At 43.9% G+C, this 21,717-nt stretch overlaps 1 protein-coding gene across 6 annotated transcripts in view; it reads right to left on the bottom strand.

Moving 5' to 3' along the window:
- TAPT1 (transmembrane anterior posterior transformation 1) overlaps positions 1–17,088 on the bottom strand; it is a 97,345-nt gene extending 80,257 nt beyond the window's left edge. For 4 of the 6 annotated variants that reach the window (XM_073342448.2, XM_073342449.2, XM_073342450.2 and 1 more), the window contains exon 1: positions 16,800–17,088. In XM_073342448.2, coding sequence (XP_073198549.1) covers positions 16,800–17,024 — 225 coding nt within the window. In that variant the 5' untranslated portion in view covers positions 17,025–17,088. The remainder of the gene's footprint in view (positions 1–16,799) is intronic. The other 2 variants (XM_073342453.2, XM_073342455.2) reach the window with 2 other exon arrangements.
- Between the last annotated feature and the right edge of the window lie 4,629 nt (positions 17,089–21,717).

Here is a 21,717-nt window from a genome sequence, read left to right as displayed (position 1 = left end):
AAAAAAAAAAAACAGTTTGTGTACTTGTAGCCAAAGACTAAATCCTAATTTTAAAGATTCACTCTGTTAATTTAAATAAAATAAAATTATATTTACAATAAATGGTATTATATTGCCTTTTTTTTTTTGCACAGTTTTTCCAACTCAATAAAGTTCTGTTTTTGGAGAATGAAGTTATCTTTATTAGTTCACAACTAGTATTTCAGAATGCATAACAGTAACCAAAGCAAAGAGCATTTGTAAACGCACAACAAGCACCACATAATTCTTGGTTCAGGAAAACACCCAGTCAGTTATAAATGTAAAGCAAGCACTACACGATTTTTAGCAGCACTCGAACCTCCAGGACCAGAAAACACTACTGTGGATGACCGTTAGAATGCTCTTTCAAAGTCTCCCTCACCTGGATAGCTCCACACTGAGATCTTGTAATGGCTCTTGTGTCTGGCTGTTCAAATTAAACAGACAGCCGCTCTACCTCTGCCCTCAACTTGGCAACAGCTTTTCTCCCTTTGCCTCATAAATATTATGAGGGCACAACATATAGCTATAACCATGGAGTTATTTTTCTCACTGAGATCCAATCCAGTGAATAAATACCACAAGCATCCTTTCAACCTACAAAAAGCATGTTCAATAAGTTGTTCTGAACCTGCTGAGCTGATAGTTGAATCTTTCCTTGGTGCCATCGAGGTGGCAAGTACATAGATAAGAAAGATTTTGAGCTGCTCTATTCTGTTTCCTAAGCACAGCACTGAAACCACTGACTTGCCACCATTAATTGAAAAATAAGAGAAGAACTAAAATAAAATTAACTAGGTTGTTAAGAAATAGAGTGACAAGAGCAGACCTTAGCATTAGGATGCATAAATTAACAGTTGGATACAGATTAAAAGGGATGAGGCAATTGTTTATAGTTTAATAGTTTTGGTAAACTGGTGTGTGTAAAACGTTGGCACACAGCCAAGAAGAGTGAAATAGCAGTTTTTGGGTTTGCCTATGGTTAGTATTGTTGTTGTTGTTTTGTTTTGTTTTTTTAAACGGGGAGAGGTTCCAGACGTGGCTTTATTGCTCTACCATGATGAAAATGCCAAATTTACCAAATCACAGGGATTTCACTCCCACCACTTTTCCTTTCATTCTCACTGGGCCACTCTGGCTAGCCCAGGAGTCAAGTCACTCTTCCCGAGCAGGGGGCAGTACTGAAGCACGTTGTCAGGGCTGCTGGAAGCCGGTTACATGTTGGCTCTCTCCCTCTGCAGCCGGAAGTTGTATGCTCGTGAGACTGTGTTCCAGGCGTTCATGTACTGATCCATACACATGGCAATACACTTCTGCCTCCGAGTTATCCGGCGAGTTCCCCGGCTTCCCGAGGCAGACAAATGAGACTTGGGCCAAGTAAATGTCACTCCAACACTGCAGGGTGAGGTCAGTCAGGCATACTGCCCCAAAACTAGGTGAGGGTCACCAGACCATAAAAGTAAACAGACTATAATACTAAGACTTGTTACGTAACAGCTTTGATTGAAGGTTAGATTTAGTAGCTGTGATTGGACTATAAGTACAGACCAATCAGAAAGGGTCTAAATTTGATTGGAAGATAAGGAAGGGGTGAAAAAATAACCAATCAGAACAGGCCAAAATATGTATATAAGGCAGACAGTCAGCAGCCAAAGCGTGTGGTTCTCAGTCAGTCGAAAGGTCAGGAGCAGCGAGTAGCAGCACCTGGGACAGAGCAGAAGGACCTTGACAGAGCAGAGGAAGAGACACCTACAGAGAATAAGCATGCTAGCTATAGTGTAAATGTAGAATAAAAATAGTATTAATAAGTATATGCGTGTATGTTTCGGTTAATAAAGATGTGTGTTTGTGTTATGAATGTTAAACTTTATACATATAGAACAGTGTAAGGGCTTGTCTACACTACTGCTTAAGTTGATGTAACTTACGTTGCTCAGGGGTGTGAAAAACCCACTCCCATGTGAGACATAAGTTACATCGACTTAAAGAGCTGTCCAGATGCATTCCTGTCGACACAGCTTCTGTCTCTCAATGAGGTGGAGTAATTATGCTGACGAGAGAGCGCTCTCCCATCGGCACAGCGCATCTACACCAGGCACTACAGTGGCACAGCTGATGTAATGCAGTAGTGTAGACTTGCCTTAAATATAAGATTGCTGTCAGCGACTGATCACCACATGCATAATACAGTCACTTAGTATTGCTTTAACTATATGTTATGGTTCAGGTACTTTTAACCTGTACCCAAGGATTGTGCTAATGGATTTTTGTTTTGATTTATGTTTAGATTAATTGGATCAGGGAAAATGTGTTAAATAAAGAAAATACTTTGTTTTGGAAAGTGTACAGCCTGGATGTCAATTCTTTGAGTGGAGGGCTATATCAGTGTCCTCCCACAGGTAAACAGATCTAGTCTGTTCTGAGGAGTTTCCTGAAGGATATAGGGAGATCCTTGGTAAATCTTGGCAATTTCACTAGGGCAGCCCCCTTCTTTCACCTTGCAGGAACAGATTAATAAGTCAGCATCTGGGGACCCTGAAAGTAACCAACAGAAGGGCTACTCTGGAATCCCTGAGTCTGTTCTTGAGGTAAATGCACAGCTTCATAAGCCAGCAGCAAGGGGTAGACTAGGTGCCCCCAGAATAGCTATTGGCATTTCAATATCATCACTGGTAATCTGTTGGTCAGGAAAGAACATCCCTGCTTGCAGCTTTCTGAAGAATCCTATGCTCTTAAAGATGCAAGAGCCAGGCACCTTCCCTGACTAACCCACACGGATATCAGTGAAGTGTTCCCGGTGATCCAGCAATGCTTGCATAACCATAGAAAAGTAGCCCTTTCTGTTGATGTACTTGGTGGCAAGGTGGGTTGGGGCCAAAATACGGATATGCATTCCCTACTGCACTTTGGGAACCCCACTGCTAAAAATCCTCCACCAGAGTTAGTCCTGCATAGCAGGAGATGATTAATGGTGCTATACGCTTGCATGACAACAGCCCCCCAATGTGGATTTTTCTACTCCAAAATGATTTCCAACTGATGCATAGCAATCCAGCACTGCAAGCTTCCAGAGTGTGATCACCAGTCGCTTCTCCACTATCAGTGCAGTTCTCATTCTGGTGTCCCTGCACTAGAGAACTAAGTTGAGCTTGGCACACAGAGCCAGGAATGTGGCTTTCATGTTCCAAAGTTCTGCAGCCACCGCTCATCATCCCAAACTTGCATTATGATGCAATCCCACCAGTCAATGCTCATTTCTCAGGCTCCATCATCTGCAATTGCTCTGTAAACACCAACAACCCTGAATTCTTTTTCATATGTCCCTTAGAAAATTGTTGTCTAAGAAATCATCGTGTCCCCTATTGCTGCAGTATTTCCAGAGGATCTGCAAATACAGGAAAATTGTGTCCTGCATTTGCAACATTTATGAGAATAGTGCATAGCCTTGCAGGCTTTATACATCTGTCAGAGATAGCAGACATCAAAAAGGTGAGAAAATTATGGGACATGGATGGAGACAGTCGCATGCTGGGAACTTGACTTGTGGCTCCCAGAAATACCTGGGTAAGTCATTTCTATTTCATAACATTGTAAAAAATTCCCAAATTTTAAGCCTAACCAGATGGTGGCACGTAGCACACTGGGATACCTTCCTGTGGTGTACCACACTTTGCATAACACAAGCACTCCTGGGGAGCATGCACAGTGCTGGCCCATGCAGCCAAGTATGCATGCAATTGTGCAATATACAAACTTCACTGGCTGTGCACCACAGTAATTTGCATTGACCAAAATTTGTAGTGTAGATACAGGCCCAGCATTAAATGGAGCACTTCCTTTACAAGCATTATTCCAGTATTTCCCAAATTTTTCACACTGAGCATCAGGAAAATGAAACCAATTGAAGCCCCATCCCTGCCCCTGCAACCCTGCCATGTGTGCATACAGCCTACACATCTTAATTTGTACACCGTCCACCTCATTGCTCTACTTTACTAAATAAAAGCGTAGATAATGATACTTCTCCTTTCTTATTTGGTCTGAAGAGAGGTGAAAGAGTTAACAATGCTGACATTTAAGGTATCACCACTGGCACCTGAGTTAGCACCCACTGAAATAAAAGGGGCAATTCACACGAAAGAGCTATTGTTTCTGGCTCTCTACAAACTCAGGGCAGGTCTACACTTAAAACGCTACACCACTGCAGCTGCGCCACTGTAGCGCTTCAGTGAAAATTCTACTATCTGATAGATTAACTACACCGACAGAAGAAACTCTCCTATCTCAGATAGAGGCAGTAGCTATGTTGATGGGAGAAGCCCTTCCATCTATCTATAACAGGGGGGTTAGGTCAGTATAACTGTGTCGCTCAGGGATGTGGATTTTTACACCCGAGTGACATAGTTATAGAGAAAAGGAGTACTTGTGGCACCTTAGAGACTAACCAATTTATCTGAGCATGAGCTTTCGTGAGCGCTCATGCTCAAATAAATTGGTTAGTCTCTAAGGTGCCACAAGTACTCCTTTTCTTTTTGCGAATACAGACTAACACGGCTGTTACTCTGAAATAGTTTTAGAGATGTAAGTTTATAGTGTAAACGTGGCCTCGGGTACTGGTTATAAACTTCATACTCTGAAGGTTTTCTTTGCAACAATAACAGCTACACTTTTTTTTAAACAAAAGCTGACACTTTGGTGAAGAATAGAGAGGTCTGTCTATGCCCTCCAATGGCTTGTCCTTCACACTGGCCAAGTGAGGCCTGGTATATGCTTAAAATTTAGGCTGACCCAGCTAGAGTGTGAAAAATCCACACTCCTGAGAGCTGTAGTTATGCCGAACTATTCCCTGGTGTAGACGCAGCTAGGTCAATGGAAGGATATTTCCATTGACCCAGCTACTCTCGCTTCAAGAGATGGCATTCCTACACCGACAGAAAAACCCCTTCCATTGCTGTAGGCTGTGTCTACATTATGGGACTATGCCAGTAGCGCTATGGCACCATAGCTATACTGCTATAGTCATTATAGCATATACATGGCCTGAGACATGCCCCACAAGTTGGGAAACATTGCATGAATCAATCCTCATGTCGGAGGTAGAAAATTAAGACCACCACTTAAACAGCGAAACAGAGGTTAAATCACTTGTCCAAGATCACAAAAACAAGTCAAGGGCAGGGTGTTTAAGAACTCCAGGTTCTGTGCTCTGACAACTAGGCCACACCGCTACGAACATCAAACTGTACTTGTTTCCACAGTTTGGGAAAGAGTTTTTAAACAAGTGTTTGATAGGAATTAAAACAATACAATTCAACCCACAAAATTAAATCTTAGGCTAATCAGATCATTTTCTATATTACTAATACCAATTCTCTATATTTCAACGGTGATAACCACTATCTTGCTATTTGTACCTACAAATCATGGCAGTGGTAACATCAATGTGACAACTACTCTCAGGATGGAATGTTCCCTTTAGCTTAAACCTGTAATGGAATGGAACACCATCTAAAAACAAAGAACAGCAAAAGCCATTGTTCCAAATGAACACTTTTTCAGTGGCTTCAATTTCATCTTTATTACAGGATGGAGAAAAAAGAAAATCTGCCCCCATTCTTTCAATGCAGGGATTCAAATATTTAAGGTTTCCTGTTCTTTTGGGTTGTTTGTTTGGTGAGTTAACTGATCAGTGGAACATTAGACTCAAAAAAAATTTTTTTTAAAATCTCATTTGTCTCTGGAAATATTGTACCTACTATTGCTACAAGCAACTCCTTAAATTCCTGAAGTTGAAAGATTAGAGAAAAAGATTTATCAGGGAGATTAAGGGGAAAGTGTAGCACATGAAATTAATCACATTTTTTCCTCAACTTGACTAACTTTCAAGCGGACATTCTCCCTTTCAGCAATTTGCTTTTAATTTTCTCTCTCCACAACTCTCACCATCCCTAAAAATCTGCTTTTGGGTCCCCAAACCTGTGATTCTTTTGGGAACTGAGAGGGGGATCCACATCTTCTGGTGCTCTCATCCCAACCTCATATACAAAGTTTCTGAGCAGAACACTGAAGGAAGATGGGCTTTTATAAGACCACACCTTCCTTTAGTGCTCCATTATGGAGCCTAATAAGAATATAGGACTGGAGTCAAGTCCTATATTGCCAGCAACCCCCATCATATAATCACACTGATAAATTTATCAAGCTCCATCTTAAAACTAGTTAGACTGTTTGTTCCCACTACTCCTGTTGGAAGGCTATTCCAGAGCCCCTGATGGTTAGACACTTTGTAACTTCCAGCCTAAGAATGTTCCACTTCATGGCCACCCCAGTTCTGCCCCACACATCTGCATCAATTGCAGTCTGGATTGGACAGCAGTATCTTCAGAGTTTGGCCTACTAAACTGGGGATTTAGCTCCATCCCCGAAGAGTTCATCTATCAATAAGGTCAGTAACTGATGATTCGAGATCAGGGAATAACTTGAGAAATGGTGCTCTCACTCAGGGCTTTATATAGCCACTGATCGGTCAAAGTACTGAGGACAGTCAGAGATGAAGTCCCAGCTCAGTAAATCCAATTGCACAGTGGGAATCTCATAACTGAAAAGAACATTTATGGAGGCATCATTAAAAATGTGCAATCCTGGCAAATAAGCAAATTTAAAGACCTGTTTTTAAATGTGACAGCCTATGTTTTCTGTGCTACCATCCAGAGAAGCTAATAAGCAAGGTCACTAGTAAAAAATATTTGATGCTACCAGTTGTTGACCTGGGTTGGAATGCTTGAACCTTGGCAAAGACGACATTGGAAAAGCTGCAGAGTTGACTTCCTCAGTCTCTAAAAGATGAAGTCAGGGATTCTTCAGACTAGGAGCTTCTCCTCCCATCTTCAGGAATATGTTATGTGTAAACTCAGCCAGCCCAAGAGAAGAAGAGAGACAACCCTGTCAAGGTTGAGGCACTTTGATAGGCCATCAAGAATTGATTTATCCTATTCTATACCAGTTACTGTCAACAGATACTAAGGCTAGAAGAGAACTCTGTAATAATCTAGTCTGACCTTCTGCATAACACAGGCCATAGAGGACTTCCCTTTCTTTGTCAGGTAAATATCATACAGATGCTTTAGACACCCTAACAAGATATATAGTTTGATCCACAGAAACATCAGACTATGCTATTCCTTCCTGAACTCCCGTAATGTAATCTCACCATGATTGGTAAAAATGAAATTGAGAACATTAAGATTCAGAATAAAAACAACAATATATAACTATTATGGTCTAACTGAAATTCCAATAATACTGGAATCATTGCATAGGGACTCAAATAACTGAAAACTTCCTACTGCAAAAAAGGAACGTTACTTGCCCTTTCATTTTGTTTCGCTTAAAATACCATCAATAGGATTCTCATTCCTGGGTCTTAGCCTTTTTAAGATGAAAAGGCTATTACACTCAGCTTTTGTATTTTTTAACCCATGGAGGGGTGCAGTAAACGATGAGTTACATGAACTACTGGTTATCATTAAGACAAAGATTTTGTCACAGATATTTTTAGAAAACAACATGGACAGGTCACGGGCAATAAAGAAAAATTCACGGAAGCCTGTGACCTGAAAAATATCTTTCTTTTTACTAAAAACATCACTGACAAAATGAGGAGCCGCTGGGCAGCTGTGGGGGCTGGCTGGGAGTTCCAAGGACCCCCCACCAGGTATTGGGTTCGGAGGTCCTGGGGCCCCCTCAGCCAGCTCAGAGCTGGGGTACCCCTCCACCCAAGGCAGCTGGGAACTAGAGGGTACTCCCAGTGGCAGCCAGGAGCTGTGGGGTACCCCCTGTACCAGCGACTCAGGGCCTGGGGGGCCCACTGCCAGAAGTGGTGGGGGTGCCCCACAGCTCTCAGCCACCACAGATAGCAGCAGGACCCTACAGCTCCCGGCTGCTGAAGTCACTGAGATCTTTGAAAGTCACAGCCCTGGTCTACACTAGGACTTTAGGTCGAATTTAGCAGCGTTAAATCGATGTAAACCTGCACCCGTCCACACAATGAAGCCCTTTATTTCGACTTAAAGGGCTCTTAAAATCGATTTCCTTACTCCACCCCTGACAAGTGGATTAGAGCTTAAATCGACCTTGCCGGCTCGAATTTGGGGTACTGTGGACACAATTCGATGGTATTGGCCTCCAGGAGCTATCCCAGAGTGCTCCATTGTGACCGCTCTGGACAGCACTCTCAACTCAGATGCACTGGCCAGGTAGACAGGAAAAGAACCGCGAACTTTTGAATCTCATTTCCTGTTTGGCCAGCGTGGCAAGCTGCAGGTGATCATGCAGAGCTCATCAGCACAGGTGACCATGATGGAGTCCCAGAATCGCAAAAGAGCTCCAGCATGGACCGAACGGGAGGTACGGGATCTGATCACTGTTTGGGGAGAGGAATCCGTGCTATCAGAACTCCGTTCCAGTTTTTGAAATGCCAAAACCTTTGTCAAAATCTTCCAGGGCACGAAGGACAGAGGCCATAACAGGGACCCGAAGCAGTGCCGCGTGAAACTTAAGGAGCTGAGGCAAGCCTACCAGAAAACCAGAGAGGCGAACGGCCGCTCCGGGTCAGAGCCCCAAACATGCCGCTTCTATGATGAGCTGCATGCCATTTTAGGGGGTTCAGCCACCACTACCCCAGCCATGTTGTTTGACTTCTTCAATGGAGATGGAGGCAATACGGAAGCAGGTTTTGGGGACGAAGAAGATGATGATGAGGAGGAGGTTGTAGATAGCTCACAGCAAGCAAGCACAGAAACCGGTTTTCCCGACAGCCAGGAACTGTTTCTCACCCTGGACCTGGAGCCAGTACCCCCCGAACCCACCCAAGGCTGCCTCCTGGACCCAGCAGGCGGAGAAGGGACCTCTGGTGAGTGTACCTTTTAAAATACTATACATGGTTTAAAAGCAAGCATGTGAAAGGATTACTTTGCCCTGGCATTCGCGGTTCTCCTAGATGTACTCCTAAAGCCTTTGCAAAAGGTTTCTGGGGAGGGCAGCCTTATTGCGTCCTTCATGGTAGGACACTTTAACACTCCAGGCCAGTAACACGTACTCGGGAATCATTGTAGAACACAGCATTGCAGTGTATGTTTGCTGGCATTCAAACAACATCCGTTCTTTATCTCTCTGTGTTATCCTCAGGAGAGTGAGATATAATTCATGGTCACCTGGTTGAAATAGAGTGCTTTTCTTCAGAGGACACTCAGAGGAGCCCATTCCTGCTGGGCTGTTTGCCTGTGGCTAAACAGAAATGTTCCCCGCTGCTAGCCACAGGGAGGGGGGAAGGTTGAGGGGGTAGCCACGCGGTGGGGGGAGGCAAAATGCGACCTTGTAACAAAAGCACATGTGCTATGTATGTAATGTTAACAGCAAGGATTACCCTGAAAGAGTGTAGCCACTGTTTTATAAAATGTGTCTTTTTAAATACCGCTGTCCCTTTTTTTTTCCTCCACCAGCTGCATGTGTTTCAATGATCACAGGATCTTCTCCTTCCCAGAGGCTAGTGAAGCTTAGAAAGAAAAAAAAACTGCACTCGCGATGAAATGTTCTCCGAGCTCATGCTGTCCTCCCACACTGACAGAGCACAGACGAATGCGTGGAGGGAAATAACGTCAGAGTGCAGGAAAGCACAAAATGACCGGGAGGAGAGGTGGCGGGCTGAAGAGAGGGCTGAAGCTCACATGTGGCGGCAGCATGATGAGAGGAGGCAGGATTCAATGCTGAGGCTGCTGGAGGACCAAACCAGTATGCTCCAGTGTATGGTTGAGCTGCAGCAAAGGCAGCTGGAGCACAGACTGCCACTGCAGCCCCTGTGTAACCAACCGCCCTCCTCCCCAAGTTCCATAGCCTCCACACCCAGACGCCCAAGAACGCGTCTGCGGTGGGGGGGCCTCCGGCCAACCAGCCACTCCACCACAGAGGATTGCCCAAAAAAAAGAAGGCTGTCATTCAATAAATTTTAAAGTTGTAAACTTTTAAAGTGCTGTGCTTAAAGTGCTGTGTGGCATTTTCCTTCCCTCCTCCACCACCCCTCCTGGGCTACCTTGGTAGTCATCCCCCTATTTGTGTGATGAATGAATAAAGAATGCATGAATGTGAAGCAACAATGACTTTATTGCCTCTGCAAGCGGTGATTGAAGGGAGGAGGGGCGGGTGGTTAGCTTACAGGGAAGTAGAGTGAACCAAGGGGCGGGGGGTTTCATCAAGGAGAAACAAACAGAACTTTCACACCATAGCCTGGCCAGTCATGAAACTGGTTTTCAAAGCTTCTATGATGTGTACCGCGCCCTCCTGTGCTCTTCTAACCGCCCTGGTGTCTGGCTGCGCGTAACCAGCAGCCAGGCGATTTGCCTCAACCTCCCACCCCGCCATAAACGTCTCCCCCTTACTCTCACAGATATTGTGGAGCACACAGCAAGCAGTAATAACATTGCGAATATTGGTTTCGCTGAGGTCTAAGCGAGTCAGTAAACTGCGCCAGCGTGCCTTTAAACGTCCAAATGCACATTCTACCACCATTCTGCTCTTGCTCAGCCTGTAGTTGAACAGCTCCTGACTACTGTCCAGGCTGCCTGTGTACGGCTTCATGAGCCATGGCATTAAGGGGTAGGCTGGGTCCCCAAGGATACATATAGGCATTTCAACATCCCCAACAGTTATTTTCTGGTCTGGGAATAAAGTCCCTTCCTGCAGCTTTTGAAACAGACCAGAGTTCCTGAAGATGCGAGCGTCATGCACCTTTCCTGGCCATCCCACGTTGATGTTGGTGAAACGTCCCTTGTGATCCACCAGAGCTTGCAGCACTATTGAAAAGTACCCCTTGCAGTTTATGTACTCGCCGGCTTGGTGCTCCGGTGCCAAGATAGGGATATGGGTTCCGTCTATGGCCCCACCACAGTTAGGGAATCCCATTGCAGCAAAGCCATCCACTATGACCTGCACATTTCCCAGGGTCACTACCCTTGATATCAGCAGATCTTTGATTGCGTGGGTTACTTGCATCACAGCAGCCCCCACAGTAGATTTGCCCACTCCAAATTGATTCCCGACTGACCGGTAGCTGTCTGGCGTTGCAAGCTTCCACAGGGCTATCGCCACTCGCTTCTCAACTGTGAGGGCTGCTCTCATCTTGGTATTCATGCGCCTCAGGGCAGGGGAAAGCAAGTCACAAAGTTCCATGAAAGTGCCCTTACGCATGCGAAAGTTTCGCAGCCACTGGGAATCGTCCAAGACCTGCAACACTATGCGGTCCCACCAGTCTGTGCTTGTTTCCCGAGCCCAGAATCGGCGTTCCACGGCATGAACCTGCCCCATTAGCACCATGATGCATGCATTGGCAGGACCCATGCTTTCAGAGAAATCTGTGTCCATGTCCTGATCACTCACGTGACCGCGCTGATGTCGCCTCCTCGCCCGTTATCGCTTTGCCAGGTTCCGGTGCTGCATATACTGCTGGATAATGCGTGTGGTGTTGAATGTGCTCCTAATTGCCAAAGTGAGCTGAGCGGCCTCCATGCTTGCCTTGGTATGGCATCCGCACAGAAAAAAGGCGCGGAACGATTGTCTGCCGTTGCTCTGATGGAGGGAGGGGCGACTGACGACACGGCTTACAGGGTTGGCTTCAGGGAGCTAAAATCAACAAAGGGGGTGTCTTTACTTCAAGGAGTATTTCAGGCAGGACTTCACGGAGGGTTCCAATAAGAAATGGTGCACCTAAGTTATTGTTCTTATTGGAACAAGGAGGTTAGCCTGGCCTCTGACTGATACATGGCTAGATTTACCTCGCTGCACCTTCTCTGTGAGTGACTGCAGTGTGACCTAGAGGAATGAGTCCCCTAGACAGGGGAGGGGGGGAAGCAAATAAGAAATAGACCAGATTTGTTTTGCACTCGTTTTGATCCACTCCATCTATCTTTTACATCTTTGGCTGGCAGCAGACGGTGCAGAAGGACTGCATGCCATCCACATCTCATGGCTGCTCGGCAGAAGATGGTACAGTACGACTGCTAGCCATCCTCATCTCTTGCCTGCCTGGCAGAAGATGGTACAATACGACTGCTAGCAATCCTCATCTCTTGCCTGCCTGGCAGAAGATGGTACAATACGACTGCTAGCAATCCGTATCACCTGCCTGCTCACCATAAGACGGTTCAATAGGACTGACTGCAGGACTAAAGAGAATGACCTGGTCAAGTCACTCTAAATTAAGTCCCTGCGCCCATGTCTGTCCAGGCGCTCCCAGCCGACGTGCCAGGAGCACCTCAGACATGACGATGACGGCTACCAGTCGTACTGTACCGTCTGCTGCCACAAGACAAGGGGTTGCTGCTACTGTGTAGGAAAGCCGTACCGCGTCTGCCAGCACCCAGGAGACATAGGGTGACGGTTACCTGAGCGGGCTCCATGCTTGTCGTGGTATGGCGTCTGCACAGGTAACTCAGGAAAAAAGGCGCAAAACGATTGTCTGCCCTTGCTTTCACGGAGAGAGGGAGGGAACGGGGGCCTGATGATATGTACCCAGAACCACCCGCGACAATGTTTTAGCCCCATCAGGCATTGGGATCTCAACCCAGAATTCCAATGGGCAGCGGAGACTGCGGGAACTGTGGGATAGCTATCCACAGTGCAACGCTCCGGAAGTCGACTCTAGCCTCGGTACTGTGGAAGCACTCCGCCGAGTTAATGCACTTAGAGCATTTTCTGTGGGGACACACACACTCGAATATATAAAACCGATTTCTAAAAAACCGACTTCTATAAATTCGACCTTATTCCGTAGTGTAGACATACCCACAGATTCCGTAACTTCCATGACAAAAATCTTAGCCTTAGCTATCGTGCATCACTCCTGCAAAGTATGAGTCTCCTCATAACACTCTTTGCAGGAGGCAAATCTCCCAAAACAATGTAAATATAAGATAGAAATGTGCCTCAAAAATAACTGCAAAGCATTTTGCAAGGCAAAAAACCCCACTTCAACAAATACCCTCCAAACTGAGGGAAGATGGGCAGGTGAGTGGGAATCCTGCAAGGGTTAGTTTGAGAGAAGCAAAAAATACAAGCAAGCAATTTTCCTTCTCCAAAAGGTATCTATGCAGAATTCTCCCTCCCAGAAAGAAAGAAGCCTCAGGGATAGCGGAAGAGAAAATGAGAACAATAAGCAATGAGCGCAAGGTTCACAGTTAACAGGTAGGTTTATATATTTTAAAATATACATCACAAGGAGGACTAAGTCTTCTCAAAACTCAGTATCAAGAACAGCATACAAGACTGTAGAATGAGTGGGGAGGGCATGTAAAAATTTAGTCAACTGAAAATAACGGACATCCTAAAGCAAAACAAAACATCTTTTGGTAAACGGGCAGAAAAACTTCTAACTGCTTTTCAGATGTCCATGATAATGGAAACATCACTAAGGCAGGCTGGTGCGATAACCTTGGGCTCAGGCAGAGTGACATAGCTGTCTAGTTCAGACCATATAGGTCAAAGCAACATGAAATGCAATCAGATAGTCATGTAGACGTGGTCCTCTTTGTAACAGGTTTCAGAGTAACAGCCGTGTTAGTCTGTATTTGCAAAAAGTGAGCTGTAGCTCACGAAAGCTTATGCTCAAATAAATTGGTTAGTCTCTAAGGTGCCACAAGTACTCCTTTTCTCTTTGTAACAGTATTCCTCAATGAACTAGTGTGAACTGAAAAAAAGTACTTGGGTGGACTTTATGAGGGCTCTATTCTGCTCCAAATAGGACTCCAAGGATCTTTAACATTGAGCATTTCGAGAAGGGCCTCATCAAGATGGACAGGCATGTGGATGCAGGGAGTTGGCAGGATAATAGGCTTAAGGTGGAAATCTGACATCACCTTGGAAAGGAATCAAACTAGTCTACACCACCACTTTATCTTTGTTAAATCCGGTATACTGTGGATAAGAGACTGGGAGCCAAAGCTAACGTATTTTGAGAGCCAGAGGCATTGCCATCCAGAAAATAACCTTCTGTATAAAAAAACAAAAGTCATAGGAATGGAGAGGAGGTTCAAAAAGAACTTTCATCAGTGTTGTCAGGACCACATGTGCTTTTCTCATGATCCGAATGGTAACTACCAACCGTATGCCAGTTCTATCCTCATCCTGACTGCCCAAAATACATGTTACGTCCCTACTGCCATTTCCCAACCTGAGGCGAGAACTGAGAACCGGCAGCAGCAGAAGGGAAAACAAGGACTCAATGGACAAATCTAGACTGAAGAATTTGATATTCAAAGCATTAGCTCCCTCCAAATGTAAGAAGTTAAAACTGACTTTCTTTAAAGGACAAAGATACTGATTTACCTAAAGTAAACTGCAACATGTAGATACTCACATGATAAATATAATATAAACCACTAAGTATAAAAGGAGAAACCCATTTATAAAAATGTAAACATTACCTTATCTATGGCTCACTCTACACTCCCATTACATATAAATTGTTTTGTCATTTCCAAAATGTCAAGCTGCTACCTTCTCTTAACTTGAATCCATCTTAAACATACACTTATTTCACAATGCCCACAGAAGTGAATCAATATGACAATACAAGCTTCAGAAAAATCAGTTATTTCCTCTTGTGGCCTCCCCAGAACATCCTGTCTAGCTATCTTGCTTATAACGGAAGGAACTATTTTTAATTTTGGGAACTTGTACAATATTGAGCATACTGCTAGAGACAGATATAAGTGAAGTTCTCTTAGTTATTATATCAAGATAAGTAAACATTAAGCAAAGACAGTTTATTGTATTTTTTCTAAATAAAGGTGTTTTTATTCTTAAAATCCATTATGAACTATTGGCTCTTATATACTTGAATTTAAATGTTAATCAAAACTAACGTTAAAAATATATGTTTTGTATTTTTTCTGCATAGGAAAATGTTTTATAAAGATACCTAAACATACTATTTACTCAACAACCTTTTGGGTACATTAGTATAAATCCTAAATATAACATTCCATTTCCATTTCACTATAAAAGAGTTTGTAATATTGTAATCAAGCTAAATCAGTAGAGTTGTAGTGATTTAATGTTAATGCAATTTCATCAATACCACAAAGGCACAATGATGCTATAAATCTTATGACATAATACAGTTGTCAGGAATGCAGTAGAATTTGAGGCTGATATAACACTAGTCAAGCTTAATGGAAATAATTCAGCTTTTACTAAACAGTTTAGAAAACAGAGTAATGATTTTAATTATTCTAATGTTTATTGTTATGTAAAGTTATGCTTAAATCCATAAAGCAGGAGATGAACAGACTCAAAGTTTGATTTCTTCTTCAAGCCTGTTTTCAAAAGCCATTTTTAGCAAGGTATTAAGTTAACAGTTCATATATATATCAATATTTGGAATCTTAAGAATTAAATCTGAACCACCAACACAAACTACACTAAATTAATTTTTTAAATTTTTATGATAAAAGCTTTATCTGTTTCTTCTAAACATGACACAATACAGGACTTGGAAACATCAGCAATTCCAGAGTAAGTCTTCATACAGTTGTAGCTTAATGGCAAAAATTGTTACATTTTCCTTACATTAAATGTAGCTAAACTGAAGAAGACAAGTATTAATAAAGCATAATTATATTTTTGGAGGCTTACACAATATACAATACTTATATTTTGTTCTACAGACTAAATACTGTGATTTCTCTATTTACAATATTCTGTATTAAGCAAATTCATTTATCAAAAACTGTTTATTCAGTAAGTGACAGAGAACACTGGACAAACACACCTGAACAGTAGAATAGACAAAACACAGTACCTGTCCAGATCTGAATCTCTGTTAGATTAGTTTGGAAAACAGTACACTATTTTGTGGAATAGTTTTCTTAGCTGAAGTTATAGCAATAAATTATCCCCTGACTTCTCCTAACATTGATTTATAATACTTATCAATTGCAGTTGATCTTTTTATCATTGTACCCATTACAATAAACTATATAGAAATGCCACTATTCCACTCTCCTTTATTGAACACTACTATAAATTTGAATGAAAGACTTAAACCACTTAGGTCTTTTTTTAAAGGTACGTCACTTACCAAACCAAAGTATAAGGAAAAAATAAGCAGATGTAATGACTAAGACGACATTGTTTACTAGTCCACAAAGTCATCTTACATCACTTAAGCTACCACAGATGCTACATACCACCCATATTTGAACTATGTTGCACAGTTTTTAAAGTCTCTGGCCAAAATTTTCAACCATGGGTGCCTAAAATGCTCTTAAAGCCATATGCAGAATTTAGAAGCTGAGGATTGACCAGACCACGTTCATTTAGTAGCCTAAAACCAAACGTAAGAGGCTGACTTTAGGCACCCACGTTTGAACACTTTTGGCCGCAGACTTTACACAGAGTGTTTGCTGAGTGCACCAGTGAGACACTTACTAGCTCAGCACTCACATGACCACCGTTCTGACAGCTCGGAACCAAACTCCCTCTCTGAAGGCTCCGCGTCAGAGCCTGCTGCTCTCGGGGTCCCGGGCTGCCGGGAAGGCTCCCCCAGTCCAGCCAGTTGGAAGGGACAGATGCACTCGCGGCCTCCCTGGGGACCCCCCTACTCAACACGCTCCTCACCCCCAGCCTCTCCCCTCGCTAACTTCAACCCCACCGGCCTCTCTCTCCGCCCTTCAGCCCCAGCCCCTCCCTTCCCGGCGCCGAGCCCCAGCCGGGCCCCTGCCCCTCACCTGAGACGCTTTTCTTCTTCTTCCGCTCCCGGTCGCTCTCGTAGAAGCCCAGGGTTTCGGTTCGCTGCGGCGGTGGCGGCTGCCCCGAGCCGCCGACAGGCGGCCGGGACTCGCCGCTCGAACAGCTGCTTTTCCGCTCCCCCCTTCCCGCGTCCTGCTGCTGCTGCAGCTGCTCCGGGGCGCCGCCTCGCCTCCCGTCCCCGCTGCTGCCGGGAGCGGCGGCATCAGCGACGCCCGCCATGTTCGCCTCCAGCAGCGCAACAAACTCCACTACTCCGCGCCCCCAATGTGCGTCATCGCCATGCGCCGCACACGCACGATCCCGGCCGCCCCTCACGTCCCAGGGAGGGAGGAGAGAACTCCGGTCGCCATCTTGCTATAGGCAAAGATATTGTTAACCATTTACTTTCCACGAGCCTCCTACTGAACTAGAGCTAAAGTTTCTGCTCTCTCAGGCCTCACACAAATCTGTCCAGGGGCACAGTCAGACGTGAGGGGATCTGGGGCTCAGTCTACTCTAGATCCAGCTGTTTAGATGCTGTTAAGTCTGGGGAGAGGATTTAATACAGAACAGACCTAATAGGCCATTCTAGCCTGGTATCCTCTGCCCCCGCATAATCATCATCATCCGACCTTAATTATAATAAAAGAAATAATGTCATTAAGTACCACTCTGCTCCTCACTACAAAGGCATTCAGGTTGCTGTACCATAATATAAAATCAATGTAAAATAATAAAGCCAATTTAAAATAATTTGAATGATTAAACAACAACAGGTTCAAACAAATACAATGAAACAAATGGTTCAAATATAAGACAGAAAGGGCAGGGTAAACTATTAACTATAAAGCCAACAGTGTTTCTACTAAAATGCAGTGTGTTTTGGACTAGCTTGTAAACTCTTCAGGACAGGTCCTGTGTCAGTGCCTAATACAATGGGGAGCCAATCTCAGCTGAGTCCTGTAGCAAGACCTTCTGCAGTGAGACCTAAATTTTCCCTATCTGTAGGGCCCCACCAAATTCACGGCCATGAAAAACGTGTCACAGACCATGAAATCTGGTCTCCCCCCATCAAATCTGGTCTTTTTTGTGCTTTTACCCTATACTATACAGATTTCATGGGGAAGACTAGCATTTCTCAAATTGGGGGTCCTGACCTAAAAGGGAGTTACAGGGGGTCACAAGGTTATTTTAGGGGGTTGTGTTATTGCCACCCTTACTTCTGCACTGCCTTCAGAGCTCGGCGGCCTGAGAGCGGGGGCTGTTGACTGGGCGCTCAGCTCTGAAGGCAGCACCCTGCCTGCAGCAGTGCAGAACTAAGAGTGGCAATCCCATACCACACCACCCTTACTTCTGCGCTGCTGCCTTCAGAGATGGGCAACCGGAGAGTGGCGGCTGCTGACTGAGGCTCTGCCAGCTCTGAAGGCAGCAGCGCAGAAGTTAAGGGTGGTGCTACCATCCTTCCTTCTTTACTGCTGCTGACGGTGGCTCTGCCTTCAGAGCTGGCCTCCCGGCCAGCAGCCACCAGTCACCAGCTGCCCAGCTCTGAAGGCAGTGCCACCACCAGCAGAAATGCAGAAGAGTAGCAGTACCACAACCTCCTCCCCCCACAATAATCTTGCGGATCCCTCCCCCGCCCCCAATTCCTTTGGGGTCAGGACCCCTACAATTACAACACCATGAAATTTCAGATTTAAATAGCTAAAATCATGAAATTTACTATTTTTAAAATCCTATGACTGTAAAATTGACCAAAATGGACCATTAATATGGTAGGGCCCTACCTATCTGGTATACATTTGTGAAAGTTGGTAACACTGTCATTGTTGCATGTAAATATACTGGGGCATGGGAAAATCAAATCACAAGTCAGACCAAAGAATATGATTCAATTTTATTTAAAATCTCATAATTCTTAAAATGTTGGGGTTGGCAATACTGTTATTTATTTGTATCAAAGGAGCATCTGAGGGTCCCCCATCAGGGATCAGCACCCAGTTGTGTGAAGCACTGTACACACACATAATGAAGAAATGGTCCCTGCCCCAATGTGCTTATAATTTAAGTATAAGACAAGAAACAACAAGTAACTGCAACAAACAGTTGGAGACAGCACAATGTAACAGCAAAACAATTACTTTGTGTGATAAGCAACATAGCTGCTATAAAGGGATGACAGGGCAATGACGAATAGGAGTAAGAAGTAGCCAAGGAATCACTAAGCTCTTGTGGTTCAGAGATAGTAGTGATTGACAAATGTTCAGTAAATGAATGGGAAGCCGGTTGTGTATCCTGATCTCTATTTTAGATGTCTCCTTTTGTATGTTTTATTAATTGACTATGTTAGTCCATGCTGATTGGTTTGGGTTGATATGTTTCATTTGGATTTGACTATACAAAGTAAAATGGCCGCTGCATTCAGTGCATAGTACTCTTCCCCCCCCCCCCATTAAAAGGTACATAACCTTTTGTAACTCTGGCCTATATCAACGATTTTAGAAGGCTGTTACTGAGAGATTGTTAGGTTTGAATTTAATTCAATACACTGGATTTAGCACTTACAAACCGTGTCATGGTATCTTTACTGACAAGGAGCTTGGTTATCTATCTTATCTGAAAGAAAGCAACTCCAGCAGCAGAGTACGACCTGACACTCTGGTTTCCAATTCAGTACTGGCTCACATGCTATCTGGTGGTATGGCTCCAGGCATGATAGCATTATAATACATACTAATAGCTCATTCACATTTTTGACTGCTGGACACATAGTGAGCAGATATCCTCATTTTGCCATCCATAATTATGTATCTTTTCCCTAGAGATTACAGCTAATGCAGAGCCCATCAGTTTATAATAGCTTAACTTGTCCATTCCACATGCAAAGATTTTTGTGTTTTAATTATTATATTGAGATTTTGAAGACTAGTGGTTGTTAGGGGGCTTATTCCTTCACCCACTCATTTCCCTGGTCCTTCTCGCGTGAACAGAGAGCAACAATACCCGAAGTCCAAAGGTGCAAACAATTCGATGTTTATTGGGGTGAACTTCCAGCAAGCATGATTCCAGTTTCCTTCCTTAGTATCCTTCTTCCCAGCTCTGACACCACAGAGCCTTACACCTGTGTCCCTGTTCCCATTCCTGCCCTTAGCAAAACATTATTCCAATTTCCTTACCCCCATTCCCTGTTCTCATTTCCCCTTTTAGCAAAACATGATTCCAATTTCCCCACCCCCATTCCCTGTTCCCATCTCCCCCTTTAGCAAAACATGATTCTAATTTCCTTACCCACATTCCCTGTTCCCATCTCCCCCACCAATACACCCACCCCCACACCCACTCACTTCCTGATTGACTGCAGACTATATAGTAAAACTTGAGTTCTGCTTTGCTATACCTTAACCCATCATTTTCCTGAAATTTAACTAACCAATCCTAACATATTGTAACATGATTATGTAACCAATTATATCCCACCACCTTAATTAGTTTACACCCAGCAAAATTAATTATACAGCAGACAGAAACAATCACAGAACCAGACAGAGATTATACAGACAAACAATAGCAAAGTGGGAACTATAATGACAAAACAATACAGAAGTGAGGATTTCACATCCCAGCTATTGATAAGTGAGTTCTTGCCAGACAGGATGCTATCAAACTAAGTTTCCTTTTACATTTTCTAGGCACTTCCCTTTCTCTGGAAGTGATAGGCACTATCAGGACAGGATTGTATTCCTAACAGCCCAATAGTACCTTCTTTCAATGTGACTAGTTTGGAATGTGACCGTTCGCTTCCCAGCTTATGGCTGCCTCTGTTGCTTAGCCAAAGGCCTTAGCCTAAGAACAGGGCCTCAGACTGTCACAGTAAGAGAAGGCCCTTACACTGGCAGACAGTGATTTTGATTCTTTCTTTTGTACCTCTATAACTAGCCAAGTGATAAGAATACACCTAAATTCTTAGAGTATAGGCCTTTACAGACAGGCCTGAATGTCTATATCCTAACAAAAAGAAAAGGAGTACTTGTGGCACCTTAGAGACTAACCAATTTATTTGAGCATGAGCTTTCGTGAGCTACAGCTCACTAGCTCATGCTCAAATAAATTGGTTAGTCTCTGAGGTGCCACAAGTACTCCTTTTCTTTTTGCGAATACAGACTAACACGGCTGTTACTCTGAAATCTATATCCTAACACTGGTCACTACCAGAATCTCATCCCAACCCTGGCAAACTACATTGAAGCCAACATTAGGGTATTCAGAGCCCTGGCATGAAAAAGTTTAGATTTTAGTATTTATCAAAGATGCCATAGGAAGTAGTTTTAAAATTGTAGTAATGCCTCATTACTATGGTCCCAGTCAGGAGTTAACTGAGGGTATCTGCTGTTTTCAGAACAGCAGCTGCTTCATGCTGCATCATGCAATTTATTTGGATTGAAATGTGATGTTGAGTGCCATGGCCCAGAGAAAGAATCCAGTTTCAAGCAGTCATCCAGTGTCATGTCCATCTTCAGATATTTTTGTTGCAGTTATGGCATCAGGGCACATCACTGCCATGAATGCATTCCAACAATTGTGCTAAGAGCATGACAGCAGAACACCCTGTTGCATAACAGGGTACAGGTGGACCGAATCACCTTCCCTCCCCGCTGTGATATTCACAGCAGCACACGGAGTGTTTTGAACGATGCCCCTTCAACAGGAGAAGGAGAGATGGAATGTTGGAATCAGAAGGTTCCATGGCAATTTGGAGGAACAGTTGCCTCCTTGGAGTCGTGGTGGATGTGAAGAGTTGCTCTTCAGGGACCCTTCTGGAGGAAGGGAAAATGTGCGGTTACATTATAGGAGGAACTGGTTGTTTCCAATATTTTTAACTACTGGAGTTTCACTTTATTTCTTTTCAGTGAGACAGCTGGC

Source organism: Lepidochelys kempii, chromosome 4 (assembly GCF_965140285.1).
Source record: "Lepidochelys kempii isolate rLepKem1 chromosome 4, rLepKem1.hap1, whole genome shotgun sequence".
In the NCBI taxonomy this organism is placed as follows: Eukaryota; Metazoa; Chordata; order Testudines; family Cheloniidae; genus Lepidochelys; species Lepidochelys kempii.
Note: the sequence above shows the minus strand (reverse complement) of the source record. Positions and strands in the feature narration are given on the sequence as shown.